Source organism: Giraffa tippelskirchi, chromosome 6 (assembly GCF_054371585.1).
Source record: "Giraffa tippelskirchi isolate mGirTip1 chromosome 6, T2T-mGirTip1v1.2.pri, whole genome shotgun sequence".
NCBI classification, from domain to species: Eukaryota; Metazoa; Chordata; class Mammalia; order Artiodactyla; family Giraffidae; genus Giraffa; species Giraffa tippelskirchi.
The window spans coordinates 4,364,823-4,381,695 of NC_137280.1; the positions used below are offsets into that span (position 1 = coordinate 4,364,823).

At 41.5% G+C, this 16,873-nt stretch overlaps 1 protein-coding gene and 1 long non-coding RNA gene across 9 annotated transcripts in view; one reads left to right on the forward strand and one right to left on the reverse strand.

The window, feature by feature from the left end:
• The window catches only part of LOC145508966 (uncharacterized), a 28,928-nt gene extending 20,280 nt beyond the window's left edge, over positions 1–8,648 (reverse strand). For 4 of the 6 annotated variants that reach the window (XR_014055738.1, XR_014055739.1, XR_014055744.1 and 1 more), the window contains exons 1-3: positions 7,943–8,648; positions 5,368–5,403; positions 1,520–1,611 (exon numbers count right to left, since the gene is read on the reverse strand). This is a non-coding gene — a long non-coding RNA (uncharacterized LOC145508966). The remainder of the gene's footprint in view (positions 1–1,519; positions 1,612–5,367; positions 5,404–7,942) is intronic. The other 2 variants (XR_014055740.1, XR_014055743.1) reach the window with 2 other exon arrangements.
• A 168-nt stretch (positions 8,649–8,816) lies between these two features.
• Positions 8,817–16,873, forward strand: part of LRRCC1 (leucine rich repeat and coiled-coil centrosomal protein 1) — a 40,275-nt gene continuing 32,218 nt past the window's right edge. For 2 of the 3 annotated variants that reach the window (XM_081496770.1, XM_081496771.1), the window contains exons 1-3: positions 8,817–8,970; positions 11,276–11,481; positions 11,756–11,821. In XM_081496770.1, coding sequence (XP_081352896.1) covers positions 8,882–8,970; positions 11,276–11,481; positions 11,756–11,821 — 361 coding nt within the window. In that variant the 5' untranslated portion in view covers positions 8,817–8,881. Of the gene's footprint in view, positions 8,971–11,275; positions 11,486–11,755; positions 11,822–16,873 lie in introns of all 3 variants that reach the window. The other variant, XM_081496773.1, reaches the window with a different exon arrangement.

Sequence of the window (16,873 nt, forward strand, 5' to 3'; positions counted from 1 at the left end):
CTGGTTGGATCTCCTTGCAGTCCAAGGGACTCTCAAGAGTCTTCTCCAACACCCAGTTCAAAAGCATCAATTCTTTGGCGCTCAGCTTTCTTCACCATCCAACTCTCACATCCATACATGACCACTGGAAAAACCGTAGCCTTGACTAGACGGACCCTTGTTGGCAAAGTAATGTCTCTGCTTTTAAATATGCTATCTAGGTTGGTCATAACCTTCCTTCCAAGGAGTAAGCATCTTTTAATTTCATGGCTGCCATCACCATCAGCAGTGATTTTGAAGCCCCCCAAAATAAAGCCTGACACTGTTTCCACTGTTTCCCCATCTATTTCCCATGAAATGATGGGATCAGATGCCATGATCTTAGTTTTCTGAATGTTGAGCATTAAGCCAACTTTTCCACTCTCTCTTTCACTTTCATTAAGAGGCTGTTTAGTTCTTTTTCACTAAAGCAATTAAGTCCCATTTAAAAAAATTTAAACGCGGCTTCCCTCCTGGCTCAGTGGTAAAGAATCCTCCTGCCAAAGCAGAAGACACAAGATCGATCCCTGGTCTGGGAAGATCCCACATGCCATGTGGGAGTAACGGAGCCCATGTGCCACAACTATAGAGCCTGTGCTCTGGAGCCGGGAAAACTCAGCCAGAGAAGCCACCACAGTGAGAAGTCCACACACCACAGGGAGGAGTCCACATACCGCGGGGAGGAAGTCCACACACCACAGGGAGGAGTCCACACACCGTGGGGAAGAGTCCACACACCGCAGCTAAAAAGTAGTCAGCACTCACCACAACCAGAGAAAAGCCCAAATAGCAATGAAGACCCAGCACAAAATTAAATTAATTAATTAAAAATAAATTTTAAATTTTAAATTAAATAAATAAAATTAAATTAATAAAATTATTTTTAAACTTTTTTTAAAAAAGAAAGGAAAGTGTACGAGGAAGGGAAGTGAAACCTTTTTTTTTTTTTTTTTTTAGTGTACAGGTCTTCTATTCCTATGCCTGTGTGTGGGCTCAGTTGCTTCAGTCGTGACTCTTTGCAAAGCTATGGACTATAGCCCGCCAGGCTCCTCTGTCCATGGGGATTCTTCAGGCAAGAATGCTTGAGTGGGTTGTCATGCCCTCCTCCAGGGGACCTTTCCAATCCAGGATTGAACCCGCATCTCCTGCATTGCAGGCGGATTCTTTACCCACTGAGCCACCTGGGGAGCCCTCTATTTCTATAGGAACATAAAATACCCTTTTGTTATAGGTGAAAAGTGAACGTGAAAGTGAAGTCGCTCAGTTGTGTCCGACTCTCTGCAACCCCATGGACTGTAGCCTGTCAGGCTCCTCCGCCTATGGGATTTTTCCAGGCAAGAACACTGGAGTGGGTTGCCATTTCCTTCTTCGGGAGATCTTCCCAACCCAGGGATTGAACCAAGGTCTCCCGCATTATAGGCAGATGCTTTACCATCTGAGCCACCAGGGAAATAAACTACATTAAATCCAGGTTTCCCAAATTGAAAAAAAAAAAACTTACTGAAGGTAGCTGTCTCTCTGAGTATCTGGGCAGCTTGTGTAGTGTGACTTTGATCTCCACTCTCAGCCACGCAGAGCTGGGGACAACCTGCCCTAGAAGTGGAACACAGTATTATTCCCTCAAAAGAGCTTTTGGATCCTCTGTTACTTTCCTTGGTCATTGGATCAAACTTTTGTTTAGCACTTAAGAATGGCTGCTCAAACCTAATTACCATCTGGCTATATACTCCAGTGTCTGTGACAGGTTCTAGGTGTCCATGGAGCACAGGTAGGGAAGTGGTGAAACGTATAGCAACAGAAGATGGGGAAAAAATAATTTTGTAAAGTTATTTTATTGTTTCCTCCAAGAGCAAAGTTTCTCATTGATGGTCATCATTAAGAACTTGAAGAGATTACCATTAAAAGTTTTTGAATTAAAATGTTAAGTGTGTGTGCTTTGTCACTCACTTGTATCCAACTCTTTGAGACCCTTTGGACTGTAGCCCGCCAGGCTCCTCTGTCCATGGGATTTCCCAGGCAAGAATACTGGAGTGGGTTGCCATTTCCTTCACCAGGGGATCTTCCAGACCCAGGAATCGAACCCACATCTCCTATGTCTCCTGTATTGCAAGCAGATTCTTTACCTGCTCATTTTCAATATGAAATCTCTTTTAGCTTCAAAATTAATTTTTAAAGCCATATCAGTTAAGTTCACTTCAGTCGCTCAGTTGTGTCCGACTCTTTGCGACCCCATGGACTGCAGCACGCCAGGCCTCCCTGTCCATCACCAACTCCCGGAGTTGACTCAAACTCATGTCCACTGAGTCGGTGATGCCATCCAACCATCTCATCCTCTGTCATCCCCTTCTCCTCCCACCTTCAATCTTTCCCAGTATCAGGGTCTTTTCCAGTGAGTCAGTTCTTCGAATCAGGTGGCCAAAGTATTGGAGTTTCAGCTTCAGCATCACTCCTTCCAGTAAATATTCAGGACTGATTTTCCTTTCAGGATTGACTAGTTGGATCTCCTTGCAGTCCCAGGGGCTCTCAAGAGTCTTATCCAATGCCACAATTCAAAAGCATCAATTCTTCAGCGCTCAGCTTTCTTTATAGTCCAACTCATGACTACTGGAAAAACTGTAACTTTCACTAGACGGACCTTCGTCAGCAAAGTAATGTCTTTGCTTTTTAATAGGCTGTCTAGGTTGGTCATAGTTTTTCTTCCAAGGAGCAAGTGTCTTTTAATTTCATGGCTGCAGTCACCATCTGCAGTGATTTTGGAGCCCCCCAAAATAGTCTGTCACTGTTTCCACTGTTTCCCCATCTAGTTGCCATGAAGTGATGGGACCAGATCCCATGATCTTAGTTTTCTGAATGTTAAGTTTTAAGCCAGTTTTTTTTCACTCCCCTCTTCCACTTTCATCAAGAGGCTCTTTAGTTGAAACCATATGCATTTTAGAATAATTTTGTCAAGTTCCATAAAAGATTCAGTTGGGACTCTCATAATGGAATTTTATTTGAAGTGTATTTAGGGAAAATTAACACCTTTATAGTAATGATTAAAGGTTTCTCTTGATTAAACTGCTTGAGGGAGCAGGGGGAAGCTTTTCTCTAAGCTTTAGTTTCTTACACAAAACTTTGCATACTTCCTGTTAGAATTATTTCACAGCTTACAATTTTAGTTGCTATGTTGATTTAGAAAATCCAACAAAATTATATCTTATGCAAATAAAAGAAGTTTATCTCTTATTTTTAAATTCTTAAAACATATTTTTTCTTTCTTACAGCATCAGTTCTAGTTCATTTTAAAAGAAAAACAGGAATCCTGAATTTGCTCACGACTTTAGTGAAAATATTTCTAATGTTTAATATTAAGTGAGATATTTGCTATAGGTGTTTAGAAAATGCTGTTTAGTTATCTATACCATTGTCTACTTTTCACTTGCTAAGATTTTAATTATGAAAAAAATATTGACTCTACTAAATAACCCCTGGCTTCCTTAAGATAACTATGGTTTCTTCTTAATCAACTAATGTAGGATATATTTTGCTCGTTTTTAGCTTCATGAGTCTTCCCTCTTTTTTTCTGTTGATCCAACAGTTTCTCCATTTAATCTTAAACAACAACAACAACTGTTTTGTAGAGTTGTCCTACAGTTTTCTAGTCTCTAGTTCTCTTTCTTCAGGAGCCCATAGCCTCTAACTCCCTCTGGTGCACGACCTCTGTATAAACTAAAGGCCGGCCTGGGAAGGCAGTTCCACAGTTCTCCTTACTTTCCTGTGAGAAGCCTCAAGTCCGGGCTTTCTCCCAACCTAGCAGAATTGTGCCTGGATACACAACAAGCCTCTGGTCTCTTTTCTTTTGTTCTTAGCTCCCCACCTCATCCCCCCCGCCCCCACACAGAATGCCACAGCCAGCCCCTCTAGCAGCTCCATGAAAGGCCAGGATGCTCTGGCATGCTCTGTCCATTGTTTGGAGGGGGTGATGTACACAACGAAGCATAACTAGAATTCATGGGTGATGCAGATTCTTTTCAAGGCCACAAGTTACAAAGGAGACTGATCTTCTGTGCCCATGTCATTGACCTGATGTTCTGTACTGGGATCTGAAAGTATCACGTCATCATAACGTTTTTAAAAGCTTTGGGTTTTATTTTGCTAAAAGCTTGTACACATTTTATGTGGTTAAGAGAAAAATGGTTTTGTGTCTTGTCTGAAAAAATTATCATAAAAGTGCCAGTAGAGTCTAACAGAAAAAGACAAATGTAAATTACAGGATGTGTAACACCGCCATTACATTTTGGTCTCACAGGAAGGCAGTATAACACAAGAGGATATTTAAAAACTATCAAGATGAAGAAAAAGTCAACAACAATAGTTGTCTTACACCCTGCACCCAAATCAGTCAACAGAGCTTGTAACATCTCGGCTATTTTTCTTTCCCATCAGCCCCACGCCAGTGCTTTCATCCAGGCTTTCATTTTTCTCACCTAGTTTACTGCCACTGTATCTTAATTTATGCACCCGCCACCAATATTTTCCCTCTGATCCAGCCTCCACTCCGTTTCTATACATATCATAAAACACAAATCTAATCCTATCTCCTTCCTGCTTAAATATCCCGCCTTCTCATTTTGTTGCATCTTCTCCCAATCTCACTCTCACAACTGTGCGACCACCACACCATCACCTCATCACCACCTTTCTTCAGAGCAAGTATCAACTCCTAAGCTGACTATGGTAGGTTCTCCAAGATCTGATTCAAGACTAACTTTCTACCTTTCTGTCCTCATCTCTTGCCTTCTCTTGTGCGCGCGCGCGCACACACACACACACACACACACACACACCCTCATCACACACCAGCCTTTCTACATAACTTATCATTTACAGAATAGATACTATTATCTCTAGCGTTCCAACAATACCAGCTCATCGACCTGACTGACTATCTCATGCTTGACTACACATTGATAAGATTGCTTCCAAATATATTGCCCATTTTGCAACCACAAATACTTCATAGACATCATGTAAAGCAAGTCAAAGGCAGACTGCAGTGCAATTCAAAATGTAAAATATAGGGACTTCCGTGGTGGTACAGTGGATGGGAATTCGACTGCCAGTGGGGGAAATATGGATGCAATCCCTGGTCCCGGAGGATCCCACAAGCCGTGGAGCACCTACGCCCAAGTGCCATAACTACCGAGCAGGGCTTTAGAGCTGGCAAGCCGCAACCACTGAGCCCACAATCCACAACTATTGAGCCTGTGTGCTGCAACCACTGAAGCCTGTGCGCCTAAAGCCTGTGCTCAAGAGAAACCACTGCAATGAGAAACCCATGTACTGAAACCAAGAGTGGCCCCAACTCACCGCAACTAGAGAAAGCCCATGCACGGCAACCGAGACCTAGCAGAGACAAAAATACACAAGTAAATACACTTTCTCTAAAAGGAATTTTTTTCAATGTAAAATATAAAATAAAATTTCAATGTCATTACTGAAAAGGATTGATTACAGATTATTTACCATGATATTGTTTTTTTTTTTAATTTTAGAACTGAGATCTCCTATAGAAACTATTTTAACAATCCCTTTTGCATATAGAGAATTAGAAGCAAAACTTCAGGTTTCTAAGCATTAGTGATTTTAACAGGCAAATAATAGAAATATAATTCACCAAGTTATCATTCTGAAAAAAATCAATCTTTCAGTCCTGAGGCAACTCAGATACAATCTACAAGTTTTAAACTTGACTAACTATAATAAATATATTGGTTAATTAATTTAATGAATTATAATGCACTTAATTTTGTAGGAAAGATCTGGTACATTTAAAATCATTTTAAAATGATTTCTTTCTTTTCTTTTTTTTTAAATTAATTAATTAATTTATTTATTTTTTTATAAATTTATTTATTTTAGTTGGGGGCTAATTACTTTACAATATTGTAATAGTTTTTGCCATACATTGACATGAATCAGCCATGGGTTTATATCAGTTGTTTGTTTAAGGTTAGACTATAATACTTATCCTAATTGAAAAAAATCTCTATTTTAATTGACATTCAGTTACCGTATAAGTGACTTATCTGTCATCTAATCCTATTTCCTTCATAATTTACTGACCTAAAACAAAACTGTTTATTTAGCTTCTATTTTCATTATTTGGCGATTTGCACTTGTTCAACTAAGTGCTTCCAGGCTCATGCATGCGTCTGTCTGTCCTTAGCTGGGGTGACTTATTTCTGCTCCATGTAGCTTGCTCAAATGGCAGCTCAGGCAGTCTTCCAAGAGACAGAGCAGAAGCATGCAAGACATCTTGAGGCCCAGCACTAGATATCTTGGGACTAGCACTACAATTTCAATGAATTCTACTGACCAAGACAAAAAGTCACATATAAACCCAGAATTAAGGAGCTAGTAAAGAGTTCATGCCTCCGCCTTTTGTTAAAAGGAGCTGCAGACACATGGTAAAGCACATAACTGTAAGAAACAGTGAATTGTGGCTACAAGCTTTAGAATATATTAGGTACACCTACACATGCTAAATCGCTTCAGTCGTGTCCGACTCTGTGCAACCCCATAGACGGCAGCTCACCAGGCTCCGCATGTGACTAATGACAGTTAAGTCTGTAAATATTTTCCATTTTAGATTAGAAAGTTGGGCCTTTAGATGGCCAATGTTGACACTGATAATGAATAAACAATCTATAATGAGAATAGGAAAGAGCTTTATTCCAACCAAACTACAGATTATAGCTCAGTAGGCACAGATTCAAGAACTTAAATAATGTTCTGCTGGGCTGCAAAACGGGGAAAGTCTATATAGGCAAAAACAGCAAAATTATATAAATTTTTGGCCAAAATTAGGATTGGTGCTGGCAAAAAGTATGGATGCTTATTAAACAAGGATTGGTTGGGGTCTGAAATGGTTGCATAGTTACAAGGAGAGACTTGTGACCATCATGTTGCAGCTGGTAGCTGCTAGCAGATACTGCTTTGAAAACAACTGGTGGTGTCCTGGAGTTTGACAGAGCATAGAAAATTCAAATTCTCAAAGATGCACTAGTATTTGAAACCACATCCACAACGGTCACTCAGCTCCATTTTGAATGCCTGAATCAGTTAATCCATTTTGATTTTTAAATACACTCTCTCATTTAATGGTGAAAGCAGATGTACACTGCATGTCTGATGTAACACAGAAGTTCTAGTTAGCATAAAGACAAATCATATAAAAGCCAGAATGACTTCTGCATGATTTAATATGTGAAAATTTCTTCCATCACTAATGAGGAACCACTGAAGATTTTAGTTCAGGACAGTGACAGGTCCAGGGCTGAGCTATAACTTTTATCTCCATTTTAAGATATTCCCAGTGGCCTTCCCAGGTGGCACAGTGGTAAAGAATCTGCCTGCCAAGGCAGGAGATGCAGGAGATGCTGGTTCAATCCCTGGGTTGGGAAGATCCCCTGGAAAAGGGAATGACACCCCACTCCAGTATTCTTGCCTAAAGAATCCCATGGACAGAGGAACCTGGTGGCCTACAGTCCATGGGGTCACAGAGTTGGACAAAACTGAAGCAGCTAGGCACACAGATCAACTGAAGTGAACTGAACTGAATCTCATGGTTATTTTAGCCATACTATGGTTGTGTAGGGCTTCCCAGGTGGCACAGTGGTAAAGAATCTGCCTGCCAACGCAGGAGATATGAGATGCAGGTTTCATCCCTGGGTTGGGAAGATACCCTGGAGGGCATGGCAATACACTCCAATATTTTTGCCTGAGAATCCCACGGACAGAGGAGCCTGGAGGGCTATAGTCCATAGGGTCACAAAGAGTCGGACAGGACTGAGTGACTAAACATAACAAAATTTTTCCCATGCCACGTAGAACAATCAAACCAGGAGTGTTCTTTGACCTTATCTGGGCCCTGTTTGCTTACCTGGAATGACCATTCTGTACAGAACACACTGTAACCTAGTAAGATCCTGCTCAGGCATCTATTGATGACCTCATTTTAGAAAATTTCCCCACTACCCACAGGAACTGTGCAGTTGGCCGTAAATGCTATTGTGCTATTCCAAGCAACAGCATTGCTGCACAAAGGTTCTTCATTTCCTCTACTGAACTATGAATGCTTCCAGGAACGAAAATGGGCTTCATCTTATTCCGTATCACAAGGTGAAGTCCCTGGCACAAGCAAGGCATCCCACAAATGTCTGGAATCAACAGGAGAGCCAATAGCCCCCGGGGGGAACAACTTATAGACATGGAAGCCTATACTTTGGCCAAAGAACCGACTCATTGGAAAAGACCCTGACGCTGGGAAAGACTGAGGGCGGGAGGAGAAGGGGAGGACGGAGGACGAGATGGCTGGATGGCATGAGTTTGAGTCAACTCCGGGAGTTGGTGATGGACAGGGAGGCCTGGCGCGCTGCAGTCCATGGGGTCGCAAAGAGTCGGACGCGACTGAACTGACCGAACTGAACTGAAAGCCTATACATCTGTAAGAACTAGCTGCTGTAAAATCGCCTTCAGAAGTCGGTCGCCCACAATGCAAAACCATACAGAAGCGCCACACTGGAAAGACCTACTCCTTCCCCAACAACCCAACGGCCCGCAAGATGTCTCGCTTTACGGCAAGTCCCGAGCATTCGCCACAGATGCCGTAAAAGGGAAGGACGCCCTCTGTGGAGACTCTCCGGCTTCCGGCTTCGCGACGCCGTCCGGGCAGGAAAGGGCAAGGGCCCTCCGTCGGTTGGAGGAGGGGTTTTCGCCCCGCCCCATCGGGTCGGGCTTCCGCCAACCGGGGAGGCGTGTTCCGGGCTCTCAGGCCCTGCGCTGGGCGCCGGTTACGACCCGGCTCCCCGTCGCCGGTTCCATGGAGGCGCCGGGGGAGACGGAAGTCGAGAATGAGGACGGCGACAGCAACTGCGGGGATTTGTGCTTCATGGACAAAGGCCTGAGGAGGTAAAGGGCGCTCCCGCCCGCGGGAGCGGCCCGCGCAGCCCCGGGCGGGGGTCGTGGGCCTCGGGCGGCCTCGGGGGAGCGGAGGTGCGGGGAGGCTTCTCCGAGGCCGCGCCCGAAGGCGTCTGGCTCCGGCCGCCGCTCCGCGCCACCGCCGCGCTGCTGCGGTGCCAGGCCCGTGTCCAGCGGGCCGCCCGCCCTCCGCTCCCGGGACTGCCCGCGTCCCTGCCTGCCTTTGTTGGCCCTTTCTTCACCGCTGCTGTTCGTTTGCTCGCTCTGTCGTTCCTGGTCCTCTCGGGTTCTGTCCTCTCTGCTCCTTCCCTGTGGCAGAAAGTGGCAGCGGAGTGTCTGGCAGCTGTGAAGTAAGACGTGGCTGCTCTTCATTGGTTTTGCCTCGGTTCTCTTTGCCCCCATTCTGATTTCTCTTTTGCAGAGATCTGTGATACGTGCATTGTTCACGCTTTTTGAAAATGCTCAACCTATTTAGTTTATCGTTTCCTTGTTTCACGCAGCCCAGATGTGTGCACGATATTGGGCTCTTGGTTCTGCGTTGCTGATTGGTCCCTGTGTGCTTTTTTTCAGTCTCACCCCTCACCCTTTTTCCAGTTGACTCCCTGTGATTAGCCACACTAAAGCTCCAGGCAGGCAGTTCTGTGCCACAGTAGGCTTGTCTTTGCCTTCCCACATACATGGTTTCTTTGTTGCTTGCGCTCTCTGCACACCCTGCTGATAATTAGAGCAGTTTGTTCTGGATCTCGATCTAAAATTTACCCGAAAATAACACGGAGGTGTTTTTTCAAAGAAATGTTTACATTTATATTTAATAATAGCTGCCACATTGAATGCCATCTATGTGTGTGATTGTATTATCATCAATCCTTAGAATTGTGCAAGGTAGTAAGTAATGTTACAGGGGACATATCTGAGACTCAGAAGATCTTTATAACTTTCCCACCTTCATGCAGCTGGTGGACTAAGTTTGAATTAAAAATCATTTCTGTCTAATTTCACAGTCTGCTTTTTCAGACAGATAACTATACTATGATATCTGCACAATATTAATTTCCAGAAACAATGTTTCAGAAAATAAATGGCTGTCATTAAGAGCATGTGTTACTAGCATAAGATCTGGCACTAAATAATAGCTCATTATGGGTCTCCTGGGTTGCAGGCAGATTCTTTACTGTCTGAAGCACCAGGGAAGCCCCAGTAAATGACAGAAGCTAGATAATAAGAAAATATTAGAAATAGTCACATTCAGAGAGTGCTAGTATGAAATTTAGAAACGCATAATCTTTTTCTGCCAGGAGTTCTTATGAGCTTCAGTCTGAAGACTAAAGCATAAACTGAATGATCTTACGGCATATTCAAACTTTATGTGTTTCAATTTTAAATGTGAGATTTTTAATACTAATTTGGAAGCAAACGTGAATTCCTTGTTTTCCCTTTTTACTCCTTGACTGCTAACTCATTTTCCTGCTGTGAGATTTTCTACAGCTTTACTGTAGCTGCTACAAAATATGGAAGAGATGACCCTAAGCCCCTGATTTTATGTGTCCCAGTTCCAGCATATCTGAATTATGTGCAGTGTAGCTTATATTCCTGGAACTCCTATCTTCAGAAGAGACTCTAGTTAAAAATAGCAATTCAGAGAATGAAAAGATGAGTTCCATCTAGAGGAGATGCAATCCAAATTTCAGCAAGGGAGAACAGGGACTTTTTCACTACAAATGGCAATAGCTAGTAGTTTATTTTCAAATCAACTACATTCTGGGTTAAACAGACGTTGCAGACAGTGATGAGAGTGTCAGATCCATATTTATCCTGGCTCAATTAGGTAATATGCACAAGAACTTGGACAAGTTACCTACTTTCTGTAAATCATATCCTCAAATACCTACTGCTTGGAGTTGTGAGGATTAAATGAGCAGGGGAAACAAGTTTAGAGAGACTAATTCATTTACTCAAATAACAGAGCAAAAAAAAGTGCAGATGTGAACTTTTATAAATATTGCTTTTGCTTTATACTGATGACTGTTTGCATATAAAACCTAGAAATGCCCAGCATCCCTTTCCTTTCTTGATTGAGTTACTTATTTATATAAATGGTACCAAATGCTGGCTGGTTGTAAGAAATATTGCACCTTATGAGACATTTCAAAGCTACCGTAAGTGGGAAGAATTTTATTATAGAATGAATAGAGTACCTGCATACTATCTACATGCTCTTTGGTTAATTTTAGTTGTTTAGTCATGATTTTTAAGTCCATTTTTTACCTGTTTTTAATAATATATATTTCCTTTGTAGCATATCAGAGTTATCTTTAGATTCATCTCTTCATGCCATCAATCTTCATTGCAATAACATCTCGAAGATCACATCCATTGATCACATTTGGAATTTACAACATTTAGATCTGTCATCTAATCAAATAAGTCAGATTGAAGGACTGAACACACTGACAAAACTATGCACTTTAAATTTGTCCTGCAATTTGATCACAAGAATAGAAGGTTTGTAAGTGCTTTTCATGTATTACTTTGTGTAAGGGAGATGATAAATATTCATAAATTTTTCAAAGCTGACTCTAAAAATCATTATATAAAAAGTTTTTTCTAAAAAAGTTACCAATTTTTTAAAAAATTATTTTGCAAAATACCAGTAAAATTGATTTCTTTGTTATCAGACTGTAGATGTGCTTCAAAGCAATCTGAAATAGTATTGTAATACTATATAATCCTAATTAGTTGATTATTTGAATCTTATAATGACTTTATTTTATTTTAGGTCTTGAAGCACTAAGTAATCTGACTAGACTGAATTTATCTTACAACCACATAAATGATCTTAGTGGTAAGTAGATAAGCTTCTGTTTTCTATGAAGTTGAGTACTGCTACTGCTAAGTCGCTTCAGTCGTGTCCGACTCTGTGCGACTCCATAGACGGCAGCCCACCAGGCTCCGCCGTCCCTGGGATTCTCCAGGCAAGAATACTGGAGTGGGTTGCCATTTCCTTCTCCAGTGCATAAAAGGGAAAAGTGAAAGTGAAGTCGCTCAGCCGTGTCCGACTCTTAGCGACCCCATGGACTGTAGCCTACCAAGGCTCCTCCATCCATGGGATTTTCCAGGCAAGAGTATTGGAGTGGGGTGCCATTGCCTTCTCCGAAGTTGAGTACTGGCCACATGTAATGAGTGATATAGCTGTGCCATGTTGTAGAACCGAATAATCCAGTTTTTGACTTAAAGTCTCATCTAGAAAGTGTTTCTCAGTCATATTTTTTTGCTGGAGCTGAAGCAATAGCTGAATGAAAAACCAGGAATAAAAACTAGAGTAATGAGTTACAGAAAAATTTGGTTAGGAAGGACATACTTTGGGAGGGATGTACTTTTAATCTTAGAGAATTGATGGGTTATCTGTTATCAATATGTAAAGAGGAATAGTACCAATAGAACTTTCCACAATGATGAGAATACTCTCTGTGTGTGCTGTTTGATATGGCAACTAATAGACATATGTGCCTTTGAGCTCTTGAAATGTAGCTAGTACACTGAGGAACTGAATTTGTAATTTTAGTTAATTTTAATTAAATTTTTATTTCAATTTTAAAAGCCACATGTGGCTAGCGCTACCACACTGGATATACCATAGATGTGTAGCATTCCAAAGGCTATAGCAAATTGACTAGCAAACAAAGGGTTTTTTCTTTTTGACATTTCCATGTCTAAGAACACTGAAAACTGTTAGTCTTTTAATGACTTACAGTGATACACTTTAACAAAGTGAGCAGAGTTTTATTATTCTTAAATAATCTGTCAGAACCAGTGAAATTCTGTAATTATCTTCATGCTGCTGCTTGTCTGTTAGTCAGTTGCATCCAGCTCTTTGCAAACCCAGTCCCCGCCAGCCTCCTCTGTCCACAGGACTCTCTAGGCAAGAATACTGGAGTGGGTTGCCATTCCCTCCTCCAGGGGGTCTTCCTGACCCAGGGATCGAACCTCTGTCTCTTGCGTCTCATGTATTGGCAGGTAGATTCTTTACCACGGAGCTATCGGGGAAGCCCCTAATTATCTTCGTAATCCTTATTAATACTGTATTTGAAGCAGTCTTATTTCATTTGTTAGCTTTTCTCCCCTGCTAGGAAAATACTATCCTATGCCAGGAATTTAGTATAAAAAAATAAAGTACAATGACCTAGTCCCTACCCTTAACCAAAGTAGCAACAGTATTTTAATTTGTAAAAACATTTTTTTCCCCCCAAATGTGAAAGTACTGGAATTGCGTATTAACCATAGCTCTGTCTCTGCTGTGTGATGTTGGGCAAAGTATATTGTTCTTTGGATGCAGCTTCCTTAACTGAAAAATGTGAATCTTGGGTAACATAGTTTTACTCAACAAATATTTATGAAGAACATTCTATCAAGCACTATTCAATAGTGATGAAAAAATATTATAATAAATAGATAAGTTTCTTGTCGCAGGGCTTACACTGTAGTGGGGAAATAAAACAAATAAATGAGATCATGTCAGCCCCCTAATAAAAATAAGCAAAAGATTTGACCAGACTCTCGTTCCAGAGGATGTCCAAATGACAAGCACCAAAAAAAAAGTTGTGCATCCTTAGTAATTAAGGAAATGCAAATTAAAATCACAGTGAGATCCATTTCATACCTCTAGACTAGATATAGTTTAAAAAACTTACAACACAAAATGTTGTTGAGATAGATTAAAGCTTGCATACATAACTAGTAGAATTCAAAATGGTAAAACTACTTTGGAAAATAGTTTGAAGGCAAGCATATAATCATGCGTTTCTACTCCTAGGTGTTTACGTAACAGAAATGAAAACATGTCTAATCAAAGACTTGTATATGAATGGTAAAACGATTATATTTCTTTTCTAGATTATCATGTTTATATGGTTATTCATAATCTCCAAAATTAGAAACACCCACACGTCTGTCACCTGGTAATGGATAAACAAATTGTGTTACATCCACAGGATGCGTTATTGCTTGGCAATGAAAAGGAATGAACTTTTGGGTCTTCCCTGGCAGTCCAGTGGTTAAGACTCCATGTTTCTCAGTGCAGGGGTGTGGATCGGAGCCCTGATCAGGGATCCAAAATCCCACATGTATAGCCCCTCCCCCCCAAAAAAGAGTGAACTATGGATACAGGCAGCAACATAGATAAATCTAAAAATATTACGGTAACTTACGCTACGTGAGGACTTCCTTGGTAGTGCAGTTGGTAAAGAATCTGCCTGCAATGCAGGAGACCCCGGTTCAATTCCTGGGTTGGGAAGATCTGCTGGAGAAGGGGTAGGCTACTCGCTCCAATATTCTTGAGCTTCCCTGGTGACTCAGCTGGTAAAGAATCAATCTGCAATGAGGGAGACTTGGGTTGGCTTAAAACTCAACATTCAAAAAACGAAGATCATGGCATCTGGTCCCATCACTTCATGGCAAATAGATGGGGAAACAATGGAAACAGTGACAGACTTTTATTTTCTTGGGCTCCAAAATCACTGCAGCCATGATTTTAAAAGATGCTCCTTGGAAGAAAAGCTGTGACCAACCTAGATAGCATATTAGAAAGCAGAGACATTACTTTGCCAACAAAGGTCCATCCAGTCAAAGCTATGGTTTCTCCAGTAGTCATGTGTGGATGTGAGAGTTAGACCGTAAAGAAAGCTGAGCACCAAAGAATTGATGCTTTTGATCTGTAGTGTTGGAGAAAACTCTTGAGAGTCCCTTGGACAGCACGGAAATCAAACCAGTCAATCCTAAATCAGTCCTGAATATTCATTGGAAGGATTGATGCTGAAGCTGAAACTCCAATACTTTGGCCACCTGATGCGAAGAATGGACTCATTGGAAAAGAACCTGATGCTGGGAAAGATTGAAAGCAGGAGGAGAAGGGGACGACAGAGGATGAGATGGTTAGATGGCATTGCCAACTCAATGAGTTTGAGTAAGCTCTGGGAGTTGATGATGAACAGGAAAACTGCAGTCCATGGGGTTGCAAAGAGTCGGGCACAACTGAGGGACTGAACTGAACTCAGGCTAAGTGAAGGGAGCAAATCACAGAAGATTATATTCTGTGATCCTGTGTATGTGATATTCTGACAAAGGCAGAGATACAAAGGCAGAAATGAGATAGTTACCAGGGATTGAAGACAAGAGAAGATTGATTTACATAGGGACACAGTGATTTGAGTGATGAAAATGTTCTTCATCTCCACTGTAAGGGTAATATAACCATAAATGTTTGTTAAAGCACATCAGATTCTAGGTATATATTTTCTATACAGAAAATACATAGTTTTGTTGTTCAATCGCTCAGTCGTATCCAACTCTTTGTGACCCCATGGACTACAGCACACCAGGCTTTCCTGTCCTTCACCATCTCCCAGAGCATGCTCAAACCCATGTCCATCGAGTCGGTGATGCCATCCAACCATCTCATCCTCTGTCGTCCCCTTCTCCTCCCGCCTTCAATTTTTCCCAGCATCAGGGTCTTTTCCATTGAGTCGGCTCTTCACATCAGGTGGCCACAGTATTGGAGCTTCAGCTTCAACATCATTTCTTCCAGTGAATATTCAGAATTGATTTCCTTTAGGATTGACTGATTTGATGTGTCTGCAGTCCAAAGGAAAATATAATAAGCAAAACCATAAATTCTAATAGATAATTCTTGGAATGATATTTTATATGTTTAAAAACTTCAGTAGGTAATGACAGTCTATATTATTAAGCACATACAGAGACACCAAGGTGTAATAAGGAACAGGAAAAAGGCTACTGCAATTAGAGTGTAGCAAATGATGGATTGCTGTGTTAAGAAAAGAGGTGGGAAAGTAGGCGAAATCAGATCACATGCAGCTTCATAAGCAGGGTGAGAAATTGGCATATTATTCTCAGAACAGTAGGAAGCCATTGAAAAGCTTTAAACCAGTAAGTACTTAATCCATCTGCTTAAAGAATCACTCTGGCTACTGAGTGGGTGAAGGAGAATGAACTTTAGTAGGACAGGAGTGAAAGGCCAGTGACCAGTTAGAAAGCTCTTTCCATGGTCTGGGTGTGAGATGAGGGGCCTTGGACTAGTATGGAAATAGTATAGAGGAGTAAATTCGTAGGTTTTGCATGTGGAGTTCATAGCATTTGCCGATAGATTGAGATGAGGAAGTGAAGGGAAAAGGAATCAAAAGGTATTTTAAGAGTTTTCTTTGTAATGATGAGTGGATGATGGTGCTATTTCCTGGCATGGTAAAGATTGGAGCAGGGATAAGAATTGTAGATTCTCAAATTTGAGAACCTCATGAGGTAATATGTGTGTGTGTGTGTGTGTGTGTGCGCGCGTGCGCACGCACACGTGTGCAGGGATAAGAATTAAGGATTCTGTCTTAAATTTGAGAACCTCATTAGAGGTGTGTGTGTGTGTATCTTTGATCTGCAGTTTGGGGGTAGGGCATCACATCACAGTGGGTGTTGTAGATTCGGCCTTCAGTGGTGTTTGCTGCCATGATGCTGGGGGATTCTGGAGAGTGAGTGGGTAGAGAAGGAGGACCAGGAATGGGCCCCCAGCGACACTTTAAAATTGAAACATGAACGGGACGTGAAGTTGCAACTTAAGGATGGGTAACAGGGAACTGGAACTCGGAAATGTGATGGTAAATTAAGAATGTTGAGTACGCATAAGAATCCATGACAGGAAATCTGATCTTGTAGTGAGTGGTCAAAGAAGACTTCTGAGGGTGTGACGGATGAACAGAAGTTAGTGATAAAGCCTAGGAAGAAAATAAAAGAGGCAGCTCTGTAAAGAAAGATAAGTAGAAGTTAGCAAGAAACAGAGATCACTGAGGAGAAAAGAGAATTCCAGTCAGGTTGAAGAAATTGAAGAAGAAAA